The sequence below is a fragment of the Phyllobates terribilis genome, unplaced genomic scaffold, assembly GCF_046119375.1.
Source record: "Phyllobates terribilis strain yellow unplaced genomic scaffold, ASM4611937v1 Scaffold_3__8_contigs__length_932513732, whole genome shotgun sequence".
In the NCBI taxonomy this organism is placed as follows: domain Eukaryota; kingdom Metazoa; phylum Chordata; class Amphibia; order Anura; family Dendrobatidae; genus Phyllobates; species Phyllobates terribilis.
The window spans coordinates 906,597,914-906,617,815 of NW_027362763.1; the positions used below are offsets into that span (position 1 = coordinate 906,597,914).

Genomic DNA, 19,902 nt, shown 5'->3' on the forward strand with positions numbered 1-19,902 from the left:
TAGCAAATAGTGCAAATGCAAAGGAATAATTCATAACTACAGTATCAGACTTCACACGGGGTTTGTTTGTAGTCTGTAGCAGTGGTGTAACTTGAAGCTTGTGGGCCCCAATGCAAAATCTCCAGTGGGGCCCCTAACTAACACAGGTCTTTAATAGTAACAGTATTTTCATATGGGGAAAAGGGACTTTTGGGCCCCTTTAGTCTCCAGGACATGGGTGCATTTGCAACTCCTACACCTATAGTTATGCCCCTGGACAGTAGCCATCGAGAAGCTCTGAATTCTGAAACTGAGGCCTGACAATTAAGTTGCCCGTTAGTTTTTGGTGGAGCCCCGCTGTAGAAGCAGAAGAGATTATATCGTGCAAATGTCTTACTATAGTTTTGCAAGACATCCTGTCTCTGAGCCTGACCAAGGCAAGTGGGGTTCATAGTCTCCATATTGCCTTTGTCTTGAGAGCTATGAGAGTGAACCATAACACCAACTATCTCCTGTCACCAAATGGATTGGCAGAAGAAGCCCCCAATATTCTAGGCAATTGGCCAAACTTAATACAGGGTGTGTTTGTCCAGGGAAAAGTTTTCACACCAACTTAGATATTCAGACTGTGTGAATCTATGTGGAGCCATTCTACAACATCAAATCACGGCTTTGCTGGCTAAAGGACTACATCCAGAACTGAATGACAAGCTCCACTGGCCGGAATAGCTTAAAACATCTATTAGCTGCTGTTTTGTCCTGTTGATGGAACCCAGTTGTCAGTAGTGGACACAGCATTAGCACAACCTGTACAGTTGCAAAAGGGCCCAAGAGATAAGTGGGCCCACTTCCACCTTCAAAGCACCATGCAGCATTGGCCAAAGACACATTATTGGAATGCAAAGGATCCATATATTGATCCTGCACAGGGGTCCTTTTGTCTATCCAGACCTTTTTTCCTGTGGGGCTAAGCACTTATCGGCAGGTAGTTAACTACCTATCTGTTCTACCATGCGACTATCTCTCCTGGTTCAGAGCAGTCATGGACCACTCCTGGCAGGGATTCTCCTTCTTTCTGTGGTGTCCTGTTGACAAAGCAGTTCCTTCTCCTCCAGTCTGCACAGTTGACGAGGCGTCACTGCCGATGTCATGTTGATTGACAGCCAGCTCAGCATAATGCAGCAGAGAGCTTTCTGTCAATCTAAATGACATTGGCAGAGATGTCCCATCAATAGAGCAGACTGGAGGAGAAGGAACTGCTCTGTAGGAGTGATGTCACAGGAAATAGGACCATTGCTGCCAAGAGTGGTCTATGACCACTTTGAACCAGGAGAGATTACCGCATGGCAGAACAGGCAGGTAGTTAGTAACAACAGGGGTTATCCAGGACTTTGTTTCCTACGGGGCTAATCAGTTATCAGTAGTTAGTAACAACCTGCCGATAACTGATTAGCCCCGTAGGAAACAAAGTCCTGGATAACCCCTTTAAATGTGGAAGAAATAAGTCCAATAAAAAAATTAAGGACTTATGATTCTACGCATAGGTGGATACACATGAATTTCCAAATTTAATTGATATCTGACACATATATAGCTTCTGTTTAGTTGACTGAATGCAGTAAATTATTATAGTATATATGGAACATGGAAACAAATGAATTTCCAAATTGAATTCCGATTCTCCTTGCATAGCTATTGCTCATTTGGCTGAATGACTGAGATGTTATATATGGATGACATATGGTGTATTGTATTGTAACACTACACTTGGGTTGGCCATTCTCCAACAAATAGTTTGAAATGTTCCGCAGCAGATCTACCTGAGGACAGATAGTGAGTCTCTTGAAGAGGGGAAGTTGGATGTGGGTGTGTGGCAATAATCTACATTTTTCTGTTTTTTCCTAGCACTGATTTATCATCGGTCATGGATTTATCATCAGTCATGTCCTCATATGAACTGTGTACCTGTAGAACATTTTCTGTTGTCTTTTACACTGTCTTTCTGTTGTTCCTCTCCAGTAGCTGACATAAAAATATGCTATGCTTCTAGGGGCACTGTTCAATATCTACCAAATTACTGAATGGAAGGATACAAGGTTATTAGCGAAGACATTTCCTATATATTCTATATGTTTTTGTGGTTATTAAAGGGAATATGTCATAACAAAAATTATATTTTTAAAGGATTTTTTATAAATGTTTGCCAATGTTATTTTTTTCATCTCGCAATCTTTTATTAAAATTAACAAATAGAAATCTTTCAGTTTTCACACTGGCCATTGTGACTTTTTTAGGCTTTAACTTTCTGATGTTTTAGGAAATCCACATGTACAGTAGCCGCAATGAATAGACTTTGACTCTATCTTTTGTATTGAAGCATCTAATGAGCATGTGCAAATGTCTTTGTGTAGGGAGGGGGGTGGGGTGAGCTGTGACGTCGCCTATTGTGATTGGTGGATACCTTTTATACTTATTTATTTACTGTGCTTTAGAGGTGTTATCAATAATTAAAATCTTGCCTCCGTTGTTAAGGAGACTGCTGTAGTCTCCTCCAACAGTAAATTAAAGTCTAAAAAGCTTGTATTAAAACTGCTAATTTTGCTTTTTAATAAAAAAAATACACATTGGCAAAAAATGTTTTAAAAATACATGTAACCCAAAAATCTGATTTATACATTTAATTTTCTGATGACACATTTCCTTTTATAAATATTTTTGCCTTATTTCACCCATCTAAAATCAATGACCTGTCCTGAGGATAAGTCATCAATTTTGTAGTCATGTGCAACCCAATTAAAGGGAGGTTAAAGGGTTTATTTATGAGTGTTATTTGACTTGTATTTTTGTTAATAAAAAAAGGTTAACTATTTCAAAAAAATTTTTTTAGTAATGAGGATTTGAACCTGTAATCACTCAAGAGGTTGTCAAGGACTTAGCTTTTTGGCCAATAGTAAAAAACAAAAAACAGGCAGGTAGTTGGTACCTATCTGCCTGTTGTGTCACTCACCGCTCCTGCTGGTGATTCAGCAGCTTTCGCTGACATCACGTCAGCGAGCATCAACTTTTCTGCTCTGCTGACGGAGGCACGACTGCTGGCGTTATACAGATTGGGTGTGTGCCAGCTGTCAATCAGCATGAAGTTGGCATCAACAGAGCTTCCCAGAAGAAGAGCTGCTCTGTTGACATTGAGCCGCTGAATCGCTGGCAGGAGAAGTCAGTGACCACTTGGTGCCAGTGCAGGACAGAACAAGCAGGTAGTTAGCAACTACCTGCCTGTTAGTTGTTAGGCCCATAGGGAAAAAATAGTCCTGGATAACCCCTTTAATGCCTCAATTACCCGTGCCTATTGTAATAATTTTTTTGCATCAACAGTATTTGTAAGTCAAACCCAATGAAGGAGGCCTTAATGTGTCTTTTGTTAGTCACTGTATTTATGCTTAGTGCTCAAAAATTGTGTATTGTGTATTATTATGTGTATTTCTGAGTGCATTTGTACTGCATTCATGATCTGAGAAATATATATTTAGAAATATAATAGTAAACCTGTACCTATGGTTTTAGAATATGTGTGTTTAACGTCTGCTGCGAATAGTGAAATTCTAATTATATACATTAATTATATACATACCTTTTATTTTTATCAAGCCTTCATTTTTTGTTGCGTATTCTAACTGGTGTTTTTCATTCCTCCAGTATCTTGTCAATCAGCTCAGATAAGATCAGCAACTTGATATTCTTTCTGAAAGCTGTGAATTTTCGGGAGAGGGTACTACAGCGAGGGCTGGCTGCCAGACTTTACAACAAGGTAATGCGTTAAATTAACTCTTTATTGCAAACATTAGAAGTAAATGTGATTCATATTCACATGTCATGTTTGATTATGTTGCTTGTTATGGACATTTTATTAGTATTTGGATTCCTGCCAGGAAATAAGTAGTCTTTATGAACGAAACCATTTCTATGTAATAGCAAAGAAATGACTAAACCCTTTCTGAAGTATGCCAGATAGTTATCTTAGATTTTCCCAATGGGAAGACACTATGCTTGTCATTAGAGACTATGGATACCTGCCACATGGAAATGATGATTTTTACCTATGCTAGTGCTTGAGTTAAGAAGAGTTGCACCATACTCCTCTGCAGTCTTCGTTCCTTAATTCATTTCCATAGCTCCCGCATACACAGTTGTATACAACTTGCTCCTAGTTTTAAACATTTCTCATATTTTACCTACTTACACACTGTATGTAAGGGTTATGTCTCCAAGATGCTGCTTTATACTGCCTATCTTTTACAGTGACAGGCCATTGGAAGACTGCCATGTTGTGCCTACACAGTAGCAAAGGTTGCAGCCTTTTATAAGGAGGTATACATAAAGCAATTATATCATATACAGCTGACAAGAAAGCCCAAGGCTGTGCTAGTATAGTCTTAAAGCCCCTATACATATTAGATGGCTGTTGACCAAATGATGCTTTGGCTGATCGTTCAGCTGACTGTCATCTCAGACCTTTCTCCCACACACAGAGGAGCGCTCCTTTGTTCTCTATGAGAGAGCCACTGACTGACATGTCCTTTGGCAGCAGATCTCCAGGAGAACATCGACGACATCAGTGGGCTCGGTCAACATTAGTCTAATGTGTATAGGGGCCTTTACATTGTGCATCTCTTTGCTGCAAGAAGGTAGTAACGGTCTTCAATTGTTATTGAAGCATAGTTACGAAGTCTCTTCATTTTGCATTGATTTTTTAGTGCAAAGTTGTACACAACTTTTACAATTTGAATCTGTGAGGTGTTACTTTGCAAACATACAATTTTTTTTATATAAGTACACATATCAGAAGGCCAGCTTGTCTTTCGGTGTCAGTTCTGCAGGCACAGTTAAAGTGGGTGTCCAGTTTAAAGCACATTTCAGCATTTTTTTTTTGCAGCTTCTGGAGTGGTATCCCTAATCCCTAATATACTTACCATTCGCCGTCTTTTACTTTTCCCAGCTTTGCTCCAGTGCCAATCTGCCATCTTGTGACTGCAGCTTCTGACTGACCGGAAGTCAGAGGTAACGGCCTCAAGCTCTCAATTCAAGTGTTTTGACTGCCAAAGCACATTCACACGGGTAACATACAAACCAGGAAGGCAAATACCTGAACCTTACAGGTCCCTGTTCAGACAAGGAAAAGCCCTTCTCTGACCTTGGTCTGTCCCTGCCTGACCGCGGAAGTTGGCACCCTAAGGTAAAGAATGGCAGGTTACCCTGAATGTCCTTAGCAGTTCTTAGGATCGTTAGAGTAACAGTTCCCTAAGGAGAAAAGGAATCATGCACAAAGCAACTGCAACCAACACAAACAAAAGCACAGTGAATGAATCCAACAAAGTCTATCACCAGCAGGAAGCTGCAGTATGGGAAGGTATTTAAACTGTACCCGAAAGGTAATAGGATAGACAAACAGAGTAAATGGAATACACCTGTTACCCAAAACCGGCAGAAACAAAGATAACAGAACTAAAACACCCAAAGCAAAGGTGTATGTATCAGTTGTGGCTCAGTGAAAAGAGACGCTGACCACAGAACACAGAATCAAGGGTTTGACTCCAAAATCATGCCAGTAAGTATATGAGAGCCTTGTTCTGGCCATACTCTGGCTCTCATAGACTTACATTGTGGAATGACCTACCGGCTTTCCCAGTAAGCACTGGAGCAATCCGGCAGGTCACAACCTGCAGAGGACTGACTGGAGCGGCGCTGATAACAGAAGCGGATGGCTGTTGGTAAGTATATTACTAAGGGCAGGGAACTCACATTAGTGACGCCACTCCAGCGGTAAAATGAAAACAAAATGCTGGAGTGGTGCTTTAAAACCTTTTAAACCTGTATTTGGGGAAACTGAGGGTTGTGGTTAAAGAGAAAGTATCCTCCTTGTGATGGCTACTAATAATTGAATTGATAATTTGTGGTTTACTTTATTGTCTAAGCTTGTGGTGGACACATCCATTATTTGCAAGATTTTGAGCCATTTCTGGAGTTATCAATAAAAGTACATTATAATAAATCCAGTAACAAAATGAAAAATTAGAAGGGGAAAGGGAGGTTAGGATTTTTAAAGAGCAAAAAGTTCAGGAAACAAGTTGATTCAACACTACAACCGAACTGCCACTCACTTTCAACCATGCTTTCTGCAAGACGTCCCGAAAAGCAGTGCTAAACATCAACATTGTATTCCTCACACTGGGGCTAACATAGGAAGAAAATCTGAAAGATCTTATGAAGTTGGGCAACAGTTTATCTTATTTTTCCCTCGAATAAAGTATTGGTAACAGAATTGTGTATGACATAAAAGGAACATGTCAATAAGTTATCATATTTCAAGATGACATTGGTTTGTATCTGTGGTAATCATGAAAGTTTCTTAGATGTGTCCTTCTGAAAGGGCTTTATATTGAAATTCATAGTGGGGTATTTTATGTGAGATAAATGCAGTTTTGTCCACATAGCTCTAGATCCTTTTTTTTTTTTAAAAAAGAGACTGATGTCATCCTTTGATGTTTTACATTGGTATTCAAGTAGTTTACCTACTCACTCATTAGAAATTGCTTAAAATCCTCTGAGTTAATCAAGTATGCAGAGATATTCCAGCTTCTGGTGGTGTGGGTGGATCTTAGGTTTATGCGATCAAGGTGGTGTACTTTCAGAGAATCGGATCATGAACTGAGGTGTGTAGTATGTCAGAGAAGAGTGTAAGGCTATGTGCCCACGATGCAGAAATGAAGCAGAAAATTTCTGCAGCATTTCTGCATCTCCCTGGCAGAAAAAACGCATGCAGATTGTGCATGCATTTTTCCTGCCAAATACATGCAGATTTGAAGCGTATTCACATGCGTTTCTGCATGCGGATTGACAAGCGCTTTCCAGGCGATTTTAGCATCACTTGGAAAGTGCTTGACAACTAGGTCACACTATATAAATCCATGTAAACGGCATGGATTTATATAGTGTGACCCCAAAGAATGGTACAAAATAAAAAAAAACCCTATACTTCCCCTCCGATGGCCCGGCGTGTGTTGCTGCCCTCCTCCCTGGCTGCCAGCTGATCGCGGGACACTGCACTGAAGGGCCTGCGGTCACATGACTGTGACGTCATTGCAGGTCCTTCAGTCCTGCCCGCACGCACAGGGAAGGAGACCGGGGGCCGTCAGAAGGTGAATATAAAACTTTATTTTTTATTTTATTCTTTTTTTTACAGTTTCTATGGTACCCAGCTCTGGATGAGAGTCTTCTCTCCTCCAGACTTGGGTACAATCCGCACATTGAAACGCATATAATCCGTGAGTACAAATGTACTGACACGGATTATGTGCGTCTCAATGCAAGTCAATGGCGGCGATTACGCCGCGCTTTCGCAAAACTAATGGACATGCTGCGGATTTTTGAGCGCAGCATAAACGCTGCGGAAAAATCCACAGCATGGGCATAGAACTTGTGGAATCCCCTTGGGGACCATGGGGGGCGGATTACCTAGCGTTTAACAAGCGTTTATGCTGCGGAAATTCCGCAGCATATACGCTTGAAAAACGCTACGTGGGCACTTAGCCTTAAGGGGTGGTGAAAGTTATTAAAGGGAATCTATCACCCTCCCCTGGGAGATATCAGACCTCTAATATGAGCCTTACAGGTGATAGAAATCTATACATACTCTCCACCGAACCAAAAAGCACTACAGATACTGGCTGGTGATGAGCTCTTGCAGCTTTTATCTATCCCTCATCCCCTCAAGATGGCTGGACCATCCTTGTAAATAAGCCATTGTACTTTGTGTCACCCCCACCTCATTGTAGATTGTAAGCTCTTATGAGCAGGGCCGTCATTATTTTTGCTGTGATTATTGTATTATCTCTAGCTATGTTACTTATGACTGTTGTATATGAACCTCTGAATTATAAAGCGCTGCGGAATATGTTAGCGCTATATAAATAAAGATTATTATTATTACATACTTGTATGGCCCATAGTAGAGGTCTGCTTGCATAGAAATGTAGTTTTATAAAATCTGTTTTCATATGCTTTGCGTCCTCTCCAAGAGCAGCTGATGGCGGCAGAAGGACGGTATTATTGTGCGGCACCTCTGTAGCTCATCGTGGCCATAGATGCTGTCTGAGGATCACAGGAGATCAGCACCTCTGCCCTCTGTGCCCCAGACCATGTGGATTAATCCCGTGGAAGTGCTGCTGGCAAACGCCCTGTGGATCTGTGACGTGCAGGGGAGAGGGGGGTGGGGAATGCAAAATAAGCAGATAGGCGGGGATTTCTTGCCTTACTAAACAGATAGGTGGGGATTTCTTGCCTTATTAAACAGATAGGCAGGATTTCTTCAACACTAGGTTTAAAGGGAATCTGTCACTCCTCTGGGAGATATCAGACCTATAATATGGCCATACAGGTGATAGAAATGTAAATCTATACATACCTGTATGGCCCATAGTAGAGGTCTGCTTACAGAGAAATGTAGTTTTATAAAATCTGTTTTCACATGCTTGGCGTTCCTCTTTGTTCATCGTAGGGTACAATTTTATGATACCTGAAGGTGCCTCGTTCATCTGAACAAACAATTATACGCAAGTACATACAAGATGGAAATGTCCTGCCATCATACCGCTCAGGAAGGAGACGGATTCTGTATCCCAGAGATGAATGTGCTCTGGTCCGATATGTGCATATCAACCCAAGGACAAAAGCAAAAGACCTTGTGAAGATGATGGAGGAAGCTGGTAAGATTGTATCAATAACCACAGTGAAACGAGTAATGTATCAACATGGGCTGAAAGGCCACTCTGCCAGGAAGAAGCCATTACTCCAAAAGAAACCTAAAAAGCCAGATTAATGTTTGCAAATGCACACAGGAACAAAGACCTTAATTTTTGGAGACATGTCCTGACGTCTGATGAAACTAAAATTGAACTTTTTGGGCATAATGACTATCTTTACGTTTGGAGGAAAAAGGGAGAAGCTTGGCAGCCTAAGAACACGGGGGTGGTAGCATCATGTTGTGGGGTTGTTTTGCTGCAGGAGGGACTGGTGCTCATCACAAAATAGATAGCATCATGAGGAAAGAAGATTATGTAGCAATACTGAAGCAACATCTCAAGACATCAGCCAGGAAGTTAACACTTGGGCGGAAATGGGTCTTCCAAATGGACAAAGGCCCCAAGCATACTGCCAAAATGGTAACAAAGTGGCTTAAGGATAACAAAGTCAATGTTTTGGAGTGGCCATCACAAAGCCCTGATCTCAATCCTATTGAAAATTTATGGGCAAAGCTGAAAAGGCAGGTGCGAGCAAGGTGACCTACAAACCTGGATCAGTTGCACCAGTTTTGTCAGGAGGAATGGTCCCAAATTCCGACCAACTATTGTGAGAAGCTTGTGGAAGGGTATCCCAAATGTTTGACCCAAATCATTTAGTTTATGGGCAATGGTACCAAATACTAATGAAATGTCATTGCATTGGTTGCCCATCCAATATAGAGTTAAATTTAAACTTATCACGCTTACCCACAAAGCGCTCCATGCTTCAGTACCCCCCTACATCTCCTCCCTTGTCTCAGTCTACCACCCTACACGTGCCCTCCATTCTGCCAATGACTTAAAACTAAAATCCTCCATAATCCGAACTTCCCACTCCCGTCTCCTAGATTTCTCGCGTGCTGCGCCAATTCTTTGGAATACACTACCCAGGACAGTTCGATTAATTCCCAATACCCACAGTTTCAAGCGGACCCTAAAAGCCCATTTCTTTAGACTGGCTTATCGCCTCCACACACTATCTGTCCGTCTCAGTTTTCCCCCATATTAAAATATTCTTCAGTTTCAGGTTCATACCAACCATGCACTTAATAGCCTCGGTCAGGACTGTACACATACTGGCAGGGGACCAGTCCATGTATTATTATTTATCCTATTTAGTATATCAAGGCTGCATTATACAATATATGTACATTCTACTTTTTGTGTCTCCCCCATTTCCTCATAGACTGTAAGCTTGCGAGCAAGGCCCTCACTCCTTTCGATATGAGATATGCTTATTCTGTATTGTCTGTATAAGTCCCCGCTAAAATTTGTAAAGTGCTGCGGAATATGTTGGCGCTATAAAAATAAAAATTATTATTATTAAATGTTTGTAAACTTTTGACTTTGCAGTAAGTAATAAAAATGGCTTAAAACATTCTCTCTCTCTCATTATTCTGGCATTTGGCAAATATTTAAAATGATGGTAATCCTAATTGACCTAAAAAGGGAAAGATTTATTTCTGATTTCATGTCAGATATTGAGAAAAACATGCATATGTGTCCTTCTATATAGTGTATGTAAACTTCTGGTTTCAACTGTATATTACGGTGCATAGAGTGCGAAATTTTAGACCTGTTAAGAAAGTAACTATCTATAGAAACAATTTTTTGAATAGATAATTTTTATCAAGTTTCAAAGTCATATCCAAAAAAAACAACAAGGAATTCCCACATAGGTTAACTCTACCCCCACCCCTTTAAATAACATACTGTGAAAGATCCACAATTAGAAAAAGACATATACATTATTGTTAGGAAAATATATAGTAGTTTACATTTATCATTTTTTTCCTTCTTGGTATGAGGAGTTAAACACAAAATGAAATGTTCTAGTGCAAACTACTTATGAATCATTCCTTCAAAGTATTAACTTGGGGGGGCTGAATATAAATGCACAATTTTCAGATTTGTATTTTTAAAATACTTAGAAAACCATGTATCATTTCCTTTACACTTCACAAATACTACTACTTGGTGCTAGTATATCACCTAAAATAACAATAAAATACATTTATGGTAAATGTGTGGAAATGTGTGAAAAAATGTAAAAAAGTTCACTGGGCATGAATACTTTTTCAAGGCACTGTATTTCTCTCAAAAAATGTAAAATCACATGTGACGTTAATACTTTGTAAGAATATACTGTATCAAAGGTCGTCCTAACAGAACATTCTTCATGGTAATATTACATCATATGTCCAATATTGCTTCCATTTGTATATTTTACACCTAGTGTAGGATTCTCTTGCAGCCATAGCAAAGGGAAGTGACAGCAAATATATTCTGAACAAATACTGACTAATAGTTGTTTAGTGTCCTTGAATACATGGTCTTTCCCTATTCACTTTAAAAATACAGACTATCATTAAAAAGAAAATGGTGTAGTCAGAATGTGTCTTAATCATTAGGATGTGTATTTTTTTCTGTCTGGTCTTCCTTCATTTGCTTTCTGCAATGTACATTTTTTCGCGCTCATCTTTCTGTGATGTCTGCTTTGAGACAGTTTGAAATCTGTAGGGGAAGTGGAATTCCCCTTTAAGAAAAATCTCAGACTTTGATGAATAACAGTAGTCCCCTTCATATGACAGTTTTGATGCCATCATCAAGCTTTAACAGGCACAATATGTGAAAACTACTAAAATTAACCTTGCCGTTCTTTACTTGGACACCTTATTCAGCTTCATATAATCATTACAAAAGCGCCATTCTCCATCAGGCTTCGACACGAGGACAATGGGGCCGTACCAGTCGCTCTTTGACCCCTCAATGATGCCCAGGCGCAACTTTTTCCTGACCTCCTTCAAAATCACCTCGGTTCGGGGATTCGATATGCCTTTAGGTTTACCCGCACATGCGGTTCCTTCAGGTTGTCGTGCTCGACAACCTGCGTACATCCCGGCAACTCTGAAAATAGGTCTCGGTTCCGCTGCAGCATGTCTTGGCACTGTTGTTTCTGGGCCGGTGTTAGTGTCTCTGCCACTGTGACATCTTCGACCTTGCTTCAGGATTGGTCCCCGGGCACATTGCTTCCACCAGTTCCCTGTCTCGCCATGGCTTAAGCAGGTTGACGTGGTACACCTAGTGGGGTTTATTCCTCAACGGCTGGTGGACCTTGTAGTTGATGTCGCCCAGCTTTTCGACCACTTCTTATGGCCCCTGCCAATTGGCCAGAAATTTTACTTTTGACAGTGGGAATCTGCACTAACACCGAATTTCCAGGGCTAAACTGTCTCAGCCTTGCTGACCGATTGTAGACTCTTGCCTGGGCCTCTTGTGCTTGAAGGAGGTTCTCTCTCACAATTAGTTTTACCTTTGCAATCCTTTCCTGCATCTGGGCCACATGCTCGATGATGCTCCGATGGGGTGTAACCTCTTCTTCCCAGGTCTCACAATATCCAGAAGTCCTTGAGGGTGCTGGCTGTACAACAGCTCGAACAGTGAAAACCCCGTAGAGGTCTGTGGAACTTCCCTAGTAGAAAACAGCAGATACGGAAGTGGGCAATCCCAGTCTCGGCCATCCTTCTCCACGACCTTCTTGAGCGTGTACTTCAGGGTCTTGTTGAACCTCTTCACAAGGCAGTCTGTCTGCGGATGGTACACAGACATCCTGAGTTGTGTAATCTGGAGAGCCTTACACAACTACCTCATCACTTTGGACATGAAAGGAATTCCTTGGTCCGTCAGGATCTCCTTTGGCAGGCCCGTCCGGGAAAAAATATGGACTAGCTTTCGGGTTATACTCCTGGCAGAGGAATTTCCCAGTGGTACCACCTCCGGGTACCATGTTGTGTAGTCCATGACCACCAAGATATATTGGTGCCCTCTGGCAGACCCTGGGTCCGACAAGATCCATGCCAATTTGGTCAAATGGGACCTCTATAATGGACAATGGCACTAGGGGACTGCGGAAGTGAGATACCGGAGCAGTTAGCTAACAAGTGGGACAGGACCGGCAGTAGTTAACAAGCTCTCAGTGACATCCCGGCCAATAGAACCTCTGAAGGACCTGCTCTTGGGTTTTGTCTACACCAAGACGCCAACCCAAGACATGACAATGGGCCAGGTCTAGCACCCTACGCCTATAGGGCTCCGGTACTAACAGTTGCTGTATTACTTCCCCTCTCAGTTTAGTAACCCGATATAGCAAGTCCTCATTTACCACAAACTAAGGAAGCCTAATGTCGGCCACCAGCTCTTAAGAAACCCCATTTAAAACAGTAACATTATCAAATGCCCCTTTTAATATAAGGTTTGAGCAGTCCCAAAATTCCCCCCAGAAACCCGCAACTCAGGAATGTCAGCCTCATGGGTCACCGTCTCGTCCTTTTTGCCATCAAGGACATACAGGGGGAATGCATCCTCTCCCAACTGCAATGGGTATTCTTCATGGTTGAACCGGCTCTTATCTGAGTAACTTGGCAACCCCACCTTTCGCCATAAGTCCCAGAACAAGCTAAAGTCCCGCACTATTGTACACTGCTCAAAAAAAATAAAGGGAACACTTAACAGAATATAACTCCAAGTAAATCAAACTTCTGTGAAATTAAACTGTCCACTCAGGAAGCAACACTGATTGACAATCAATTTCATATGCTGTTGTGCAAATGGAATCGACAATAGATGGAAATTATTGGCAATTAGCAAGACGCATTCAATAAAGGAGTGGTTCTGCAGGTGGGGACCACAGACCACATCTCAGTACCAATGCTTTCTGGCTGATGTTTTGGTCACTTTTGAATGTTGGTTGTGCTTTCATACTCGTGGTAGCATGAGACGGACTCTACAACCCACAGAATTGCTCAGGTAGTGCAGCTCATCCAGGATGGCACATCAATGCGAGCTGTGGCAAGAAGGTTTGCTGTGTCTGTCAGTGTAGTGTCCAGAGGCTGGAGGCTTTACCAGGAGACAGGCCAGTACACCAGAAGACGTGGTGGGGGCCATAGGCGGGCAACAACCCAGCCACAGGACCGCTTCCTCCGCCTTTGTGCAAGGAGGAACAGGAGGAGCACTGCCGGAGCCCTGCAAAATGACCTCCAGCAGGCCACAAATGTGCATGTGTCTGCACAAACGGTTAGAAACCGACTCCATGAGGGTGATATGAGGGACCGACGTCCACAGATTGGGGTTGTGCTCACAGCCCAACACCGTGCAGGACGCTTGGCATTTGCCACAGAACACCAGGATTGGCAAAGTCGGCACTGGCGCCCTGTGCTCTTCACAGATGAAAGCAGGTTCACACTGAGCACATGTGACAGACGTGACAGAGTCTGGAGACGCTGTGGAGAATGATCTGCTGCCTGCAACATCCTTAAGCATGACCGGTTTGGCAGTGGGTCAGTAATGGTGTGGGGTGTCATTTCTTTGGAGGGCCGCACAGCCCTCCATGTGCTCACCAGAGGTAGCCTGACTGCCATTAGATACCGAGATGAGATCCTCAGACCCCTTATAAGACCATATGCTGGTGCAGTTGGCCCTGGGTTCCTCCTAATGCAGGGCAATGCCAGACCTCATGTGGCTGGAGTGTGTCAGCAGTTCCTGCAAGATGAAGGCATTGAAGCTAAGGACTGGCCCGCCCGTTCGCCAGACCTGAATCCGATTGAGCACATCTGGGACATCATGTCTAGCTTCATCCACCAACGTCGCATTGCACCACAGACTGTCCAGGAGTTGGCGGATGCTTTAGTTTAGGTCTGGGAGGAGATCCCACAGGAGACCATCCGCAACCTCATCAGGAGCATGCCCAGGTGTTGTAGGGAGGTCATACAGGCACATGGAGGCCACACACAATACTGAGCCTCATTTTGACTTGTTTTAAGGACATTACATCAAAGTTGGATCAGCCTGTAGTGTGTTTTTCCACTTTAATTTTGGGAGTGACTCCAAATCCAGGCCTCCATTGGTTAATAAATTTGATTTCCATTGATGATTTTTGTGTGATTTTGTTGTCAGCACATTCAACTTTGTACAGAACAAAGTATTCAATGGGAATATTTCATTCATTGAGATCTAGGATGTGTTATTTGAGTGTTACCTTTATTTTTTTGAGCAGTGTACTTGGGTGTAGCAGATCTTTAACTACTCCGACTTCATAGGACTCTGTGCCACAGTTTGTTTCTATAGTCACTCTGACAACAGGGTAGTCCTTGGCATGAATATAGCTGATGCCCATGAGATATCTGGGAATCAACTAGTGGGGGAGTGTGGCCCTTACCAGGGTCACCAAACTTTCCGAGTCCAAGAGTCCAGACACCAGTACTCCATTTATTGTGCCGGGACATGCCTGCAGCCGCTCACCGGGCTGATAGTCCAGACTGCAGGCCGGATAGACATAATACGAACAACACCTCCCTATGCTACAGTCCATCTGTTCAGAGGAAATGGGACAATGGACGGCTATGTGCCCAGGACTGTGACACCTCCAAGAAATTACGTCCTTCCCTACGGCCTTCAGAAACCCCTCAGCAGCCCCTTGGGACATGGGGATGTGACCAAGCCCAGTTTCCTTAAAGGGGTTTTCCCATGAACGAAAGTTTATTTTAATCAATAGATCTTGGAATAATAATAAGTTCCACAATTGGATATGTTTAAAAAAAATGTTCCTGTGCTGAGATAATGTTATAAATGTTCCCCCGTGTAATGGCTATGTCTGACCATGTACGGAACACGGTCTGATCATACCACTGATCCTTGGCAGGGGAGGAAGCAAAAGAGAATATAAAGTTGAGTCTTTTCACTGTCTGTTTTTAAACAATGTTTTCCTTCAAAGAAAGAATCAGCTGTGATCCCATGCTGTAATGTCTATATACTGTTTTGCTTCCTTCCTGCCCAGGAGATGTGGTATGATCAGACCGTGTTCTGTACACGGTCAGACACAGTCATTACACAGTACACAGCAGGGGCACATTTGTAAGATTATCTCAGCACAGGGACATTTTATTTAAACACATCCATTTGTGGAACTTATTATTATTCCAAGATCTATTGATGAAAATCAACTTTTGTTTGTGGGAAAACCCCTTTAAGGACTTCTCGACCACTTTATACCTTTCCATTAGGCCAACCAGGTCGTTGGCACTCCAGGGGTCTTCCTGGGCAACCCAGGTCTGCTTCGTCCTAGGAAGGGAGTGAATAAATCTGTCCATAACAACACACTCGACCGTCTGGCCTGGGGTGGAGGACTCCGGCTGCAACCACTTCTGTACCAGATGTAGCTGGTCGAACATTTGGGAGCGAGGGGGTTTGTTACCGCAATACGCCCAGTGGTGGACCCTTTGTTCTCTGACAGATATAGTCACTCCTGAGTGTGCCAATATTTCAGTTTTTAGCTTGGAATACTCCTGTGCATCCTGTAAGACCAGGTCATAATAAGCCTTTTGGGGCTCACCGGTTAGGGGGCCAACACCTCTGCCCACTGCTCCGGCAGCAGCTTCTCCCACACTGGTACCCTTTCAAACACGGTTAAAAATGCTTCAACATCATAACCTGGGGTTATCTTTTGTATGCCACGTCTTACCGCCTTCTGGACATATGAGTTATTACCTGAACTTGGGGGAGGGGCTGCTGGCCTCCCACGAATGGCCTCTGCGAGTAGATCCGTCTGCCGTGTAAGCACCTCCTGTTGCTGTTGTTTCTGCTGCAGTTGTTGTTGGAGCTGCTGCACCAACAGTTTATTCTTTTCCTGTTGTGATAGCTGATACTACAGTTGGGCTTGCTGCTGCTGTTGATGCTGCTGTTCCAGGACTTGGACCAGGTGTTTTATCAGCTCCTCCATGCTTTCTGAATTCTCTCCCTGGCTTATAGCTGCCTTCACCCGACATGCAGTTTGTCCACAGCCATCACACTTGCTTCCTGGGGAAGTTGCCTGCTCTTGTATCCCCACCTGTGGTAGATCGGCTCACTTGGCTGCTCACAGATATAGACCACAAGAACGGTTTCCGTTTAAAGCTCACCTTTCAGGAGGATTGTGCTCAGTAAACTACATACACGGTCAGGTGGGCGACATTATAATACTGTATAATGATATGCCCGTGCTTTGGGGTAGGACTGTGGGGTGGGCTCTGTCTGATGCTCTGCTTACATATTCATCTGTATGTTCTTATGACAGCTCACTGTGCCTTCACTGATTTGCCTCCTATTTTACTTAATGCATCTAGTAGTGCGGGGCTAGGTAAAATAGGAGGCAGGTCAGTGAAGGCACAGTGAGCTGTCATAAGAGCATACAGATGAATATGTAAGCAGAGCACCAGATAGAGCACACCCCACAGGCCGCCCCGGAGCACGAGCATATCATCATCTCCAAACTGAAAGTAAAGATTACACAAGAACGACAGGACAGATTTCAGCAACCAAGGTATCATATTAATCAGTGTAATGTCACCCACCTGACAGTGTATGTGGTTTACTGAGCACAATCCTGCTGACAGGTGAGCTTTAAGTTTTCTTCTAGTTTGTTAAAAAAAAAAAAAAAAAAAAACTTGCTGCGTAAACCAGTTGAAAATTAAATTAACAAACACGGCCCTTCTTGCATAACGGGAAAACAAAATAGCATACAGTACAGTCCTTGTGGCAGCGGGGATCCGCCCGCTCAAGAAAAAACACAAAGGTTCAGCTCTCTTCAATATGAGCACAGCTCTGGGGCTCTCATCTCCAGAGACACTGCACACTGAATGACTCCAAAGGTTCCGTATTTACCTTCTGGATCACACCCTGGGGTGGAGAAATGGTGAACGGCCTCTCACCCACTCTTTAGCTGTCCACAAAAACCCAGCCCTTAATATGGCTGATTAACCCCTCTCCGCACTTAGTATGCTGGAGCATTTTTTCAGGTTCATATCACTGAGGCTAACATCCTGCCTGAGTGACACATATCTCCCCTTCAGTATTTTACCAGTGACCTTCTCACAACATTTAATAAAGAAATCAACAGTGACATTATACACAGGATCTCTGTATATAGTATACAGTGTATAGTGTCAGTGTACAGGTAACACACTGACTCACCAATGACGTCTCTAGTTGAAGTCCTTAATCTTCGCTTTTCTTCTTCATCCAATGCAGACTGCCATCACTCCTTCCAGCCAGGACTCGTTTATGCAGAAAATAACACACAGTTATCTAGAGCACCGCTTCCAGAGCACATTCCCCACTTTTTTCCCAACTTCTACACTATGCAGCTGAATAAAGACATGCACCCACCATTAATATATAAGTAGTTATTATGCAACCCACCATTCCAAATATAATTGTAATCCACCACTGTGCCCCCGCTAATTATAAATAGCCACTTTCCCCACCGAATAAATATATAAATTAATTAGAACCTGTATTCTTTCCCACAATTCAATACCAGTCACACTCCTGCATCCTCAACGCCCCCCACTCTTTACCTCCAGCTCCCCCGATTCATTATATTTACATGCCCCTCCCTGCCCCAATTCATTGTCATGACCTCTCTCCCACCCCTACCCTGTATTCATTATCAACTGCTCTCCACCCACCCCCAATTCATCATCATTTACTGTCCCCCATCTCCGAGTCTCAATACATCATCATTTACTCCTGCCCACCCTCAATTCAGCATCATTTACTCTACCCACCCCCCACATTCAATACATCATTTGCTCTCCACACCCCCACCTTCAATTCATCATTTGCTTTCCCCTCCCAATTTCATTTCATCATTTGCTCTCCCCACACTCCACCTTCCATTCATCATTTGCTCTCCCCACCTTCCATTCATCATTTGCTGTGCCCCATCCCTCACCCTCAATTCATCATTTGCTCTTCCTCACCCTCAATTCATCATCATTATTTTTGCTCCCCCACCTCAGTTCATCATCATTCACTGTCTCCCGCCCCACACCCACAATTCATCATCATTTGCTCCCCCACCCATTTAATTCCTTTTATTTAAAAAAAAAAGTTTTCATGCTTCCCTCTCATACGATCCCCTGCAGGTGCAACTCCACTTCTGCTATCCTGATGAGTGGGTGCGTACTTGCAGACGCGTACGCGATTACGTTATCACGTACGCGCCATCACCAGCACGTCACAGAAGAGGCGGAGGGACTCCCCTGGAGCTGCGCAGCTGTTGTGTTTTGACTTCCGTGGAGCTCCAGCAAAGCTCCCTGTGCCGAGATGTGCGCCGCAGATGCACAATATTTTATTGTGCCCTGGGGCCCTATACATCAGCAAGATTAGGGATGCCTTGATAGTGGCCCTGTGCTGAGCACTAATCTTTTTTTTTTTTAACCAATCTATTTGTAAGTCATGCTGTCATTGCCTAAAACTAGTAAGAAATCAAACTGGCTCCTTGAGTGGTTCATCTGAATTTGTGGAGTTTATATTAATTTATCTACCCATTTTATGCATTTGAAGAACCCCAATGTGGCAGAGAAATGGCTCAGGGCGTAGTAATCCAACACTGGAGTGTTGCAAATTCAGATCCTGCCTCCAGGATGTATGATGTGAGTGGTGCAAGGAAGGATATGGATCATTGGCTTTTACCCTAGCACTAGATGCATACCTCTTGGGTTCAGTACCACTTGTTGCTTTAGAACTGTCCCTCTTCTTTTTTTTCTTTCCTGTAGTCTAACAGAGTCACTTCTTCTGATCTGTTTCACTAGCAGGAGACCTTTCTTACAGGTGTCTGTCGCATCCATTTCCTGTAGGCTCCCATTCTAAAAGAAAAAATGTGTACGGTGCAGTATTTTTTTCTACTAGATGCCTTTTGTATGGGATAGCGCAATCAGTTCTAGGTATGTTTAATGTGTGCTGTGTGGCTTTCCTTGGGAATGCACCAAGCAGGCACTGCTCCCGGCATTTTGAAAGCAGCCTAACGTTCAACTATTCATGTGTCTACATGCCTACAATTTATTTTCAGGATGCTGCATGTCGTCATTATATAATACTTTTTTTTCTTTAATAAGCTAATGAAATCACAGTGATGTTCCTAAAAAAATCAAACAAAACTCAACATTATTTCATTTTTTTGTTTTGTTTTTATTTTTAATCCTATTTATCTAATGACCTATTCAAGTGTATAGTTTATTTTTTCAACTTGTAATAATCATTATTATGTGATAGA

The 19,902-nt window shown here is 42.8% G+C and overlaps 1 protein-coding gene across 2 annotated transcripts in view; it reads left to right on the forward strand.

The window, feature by feature from the left end:
- Window positions 1–19,902, forward strand: part of ACOXL (acyl-CoA oxidase like) — a 612,189-nt gene that overhangs the window by 424,147 nt on the left and 168,140 nt on the right. For both annotated transcript variants that reach the window (XM_073672763.1, XM_073672762.1), the window contains exon 15: window positions 3,673–3,784. In XM_073672763.1, the coding sequence (XP_073528864.1) occupies window positions 3,673–3,784 (112 nt within the window). The remainder of the gene's footprint in view (window positions 1–3,672; window positions 3,785–19,902) is intronic.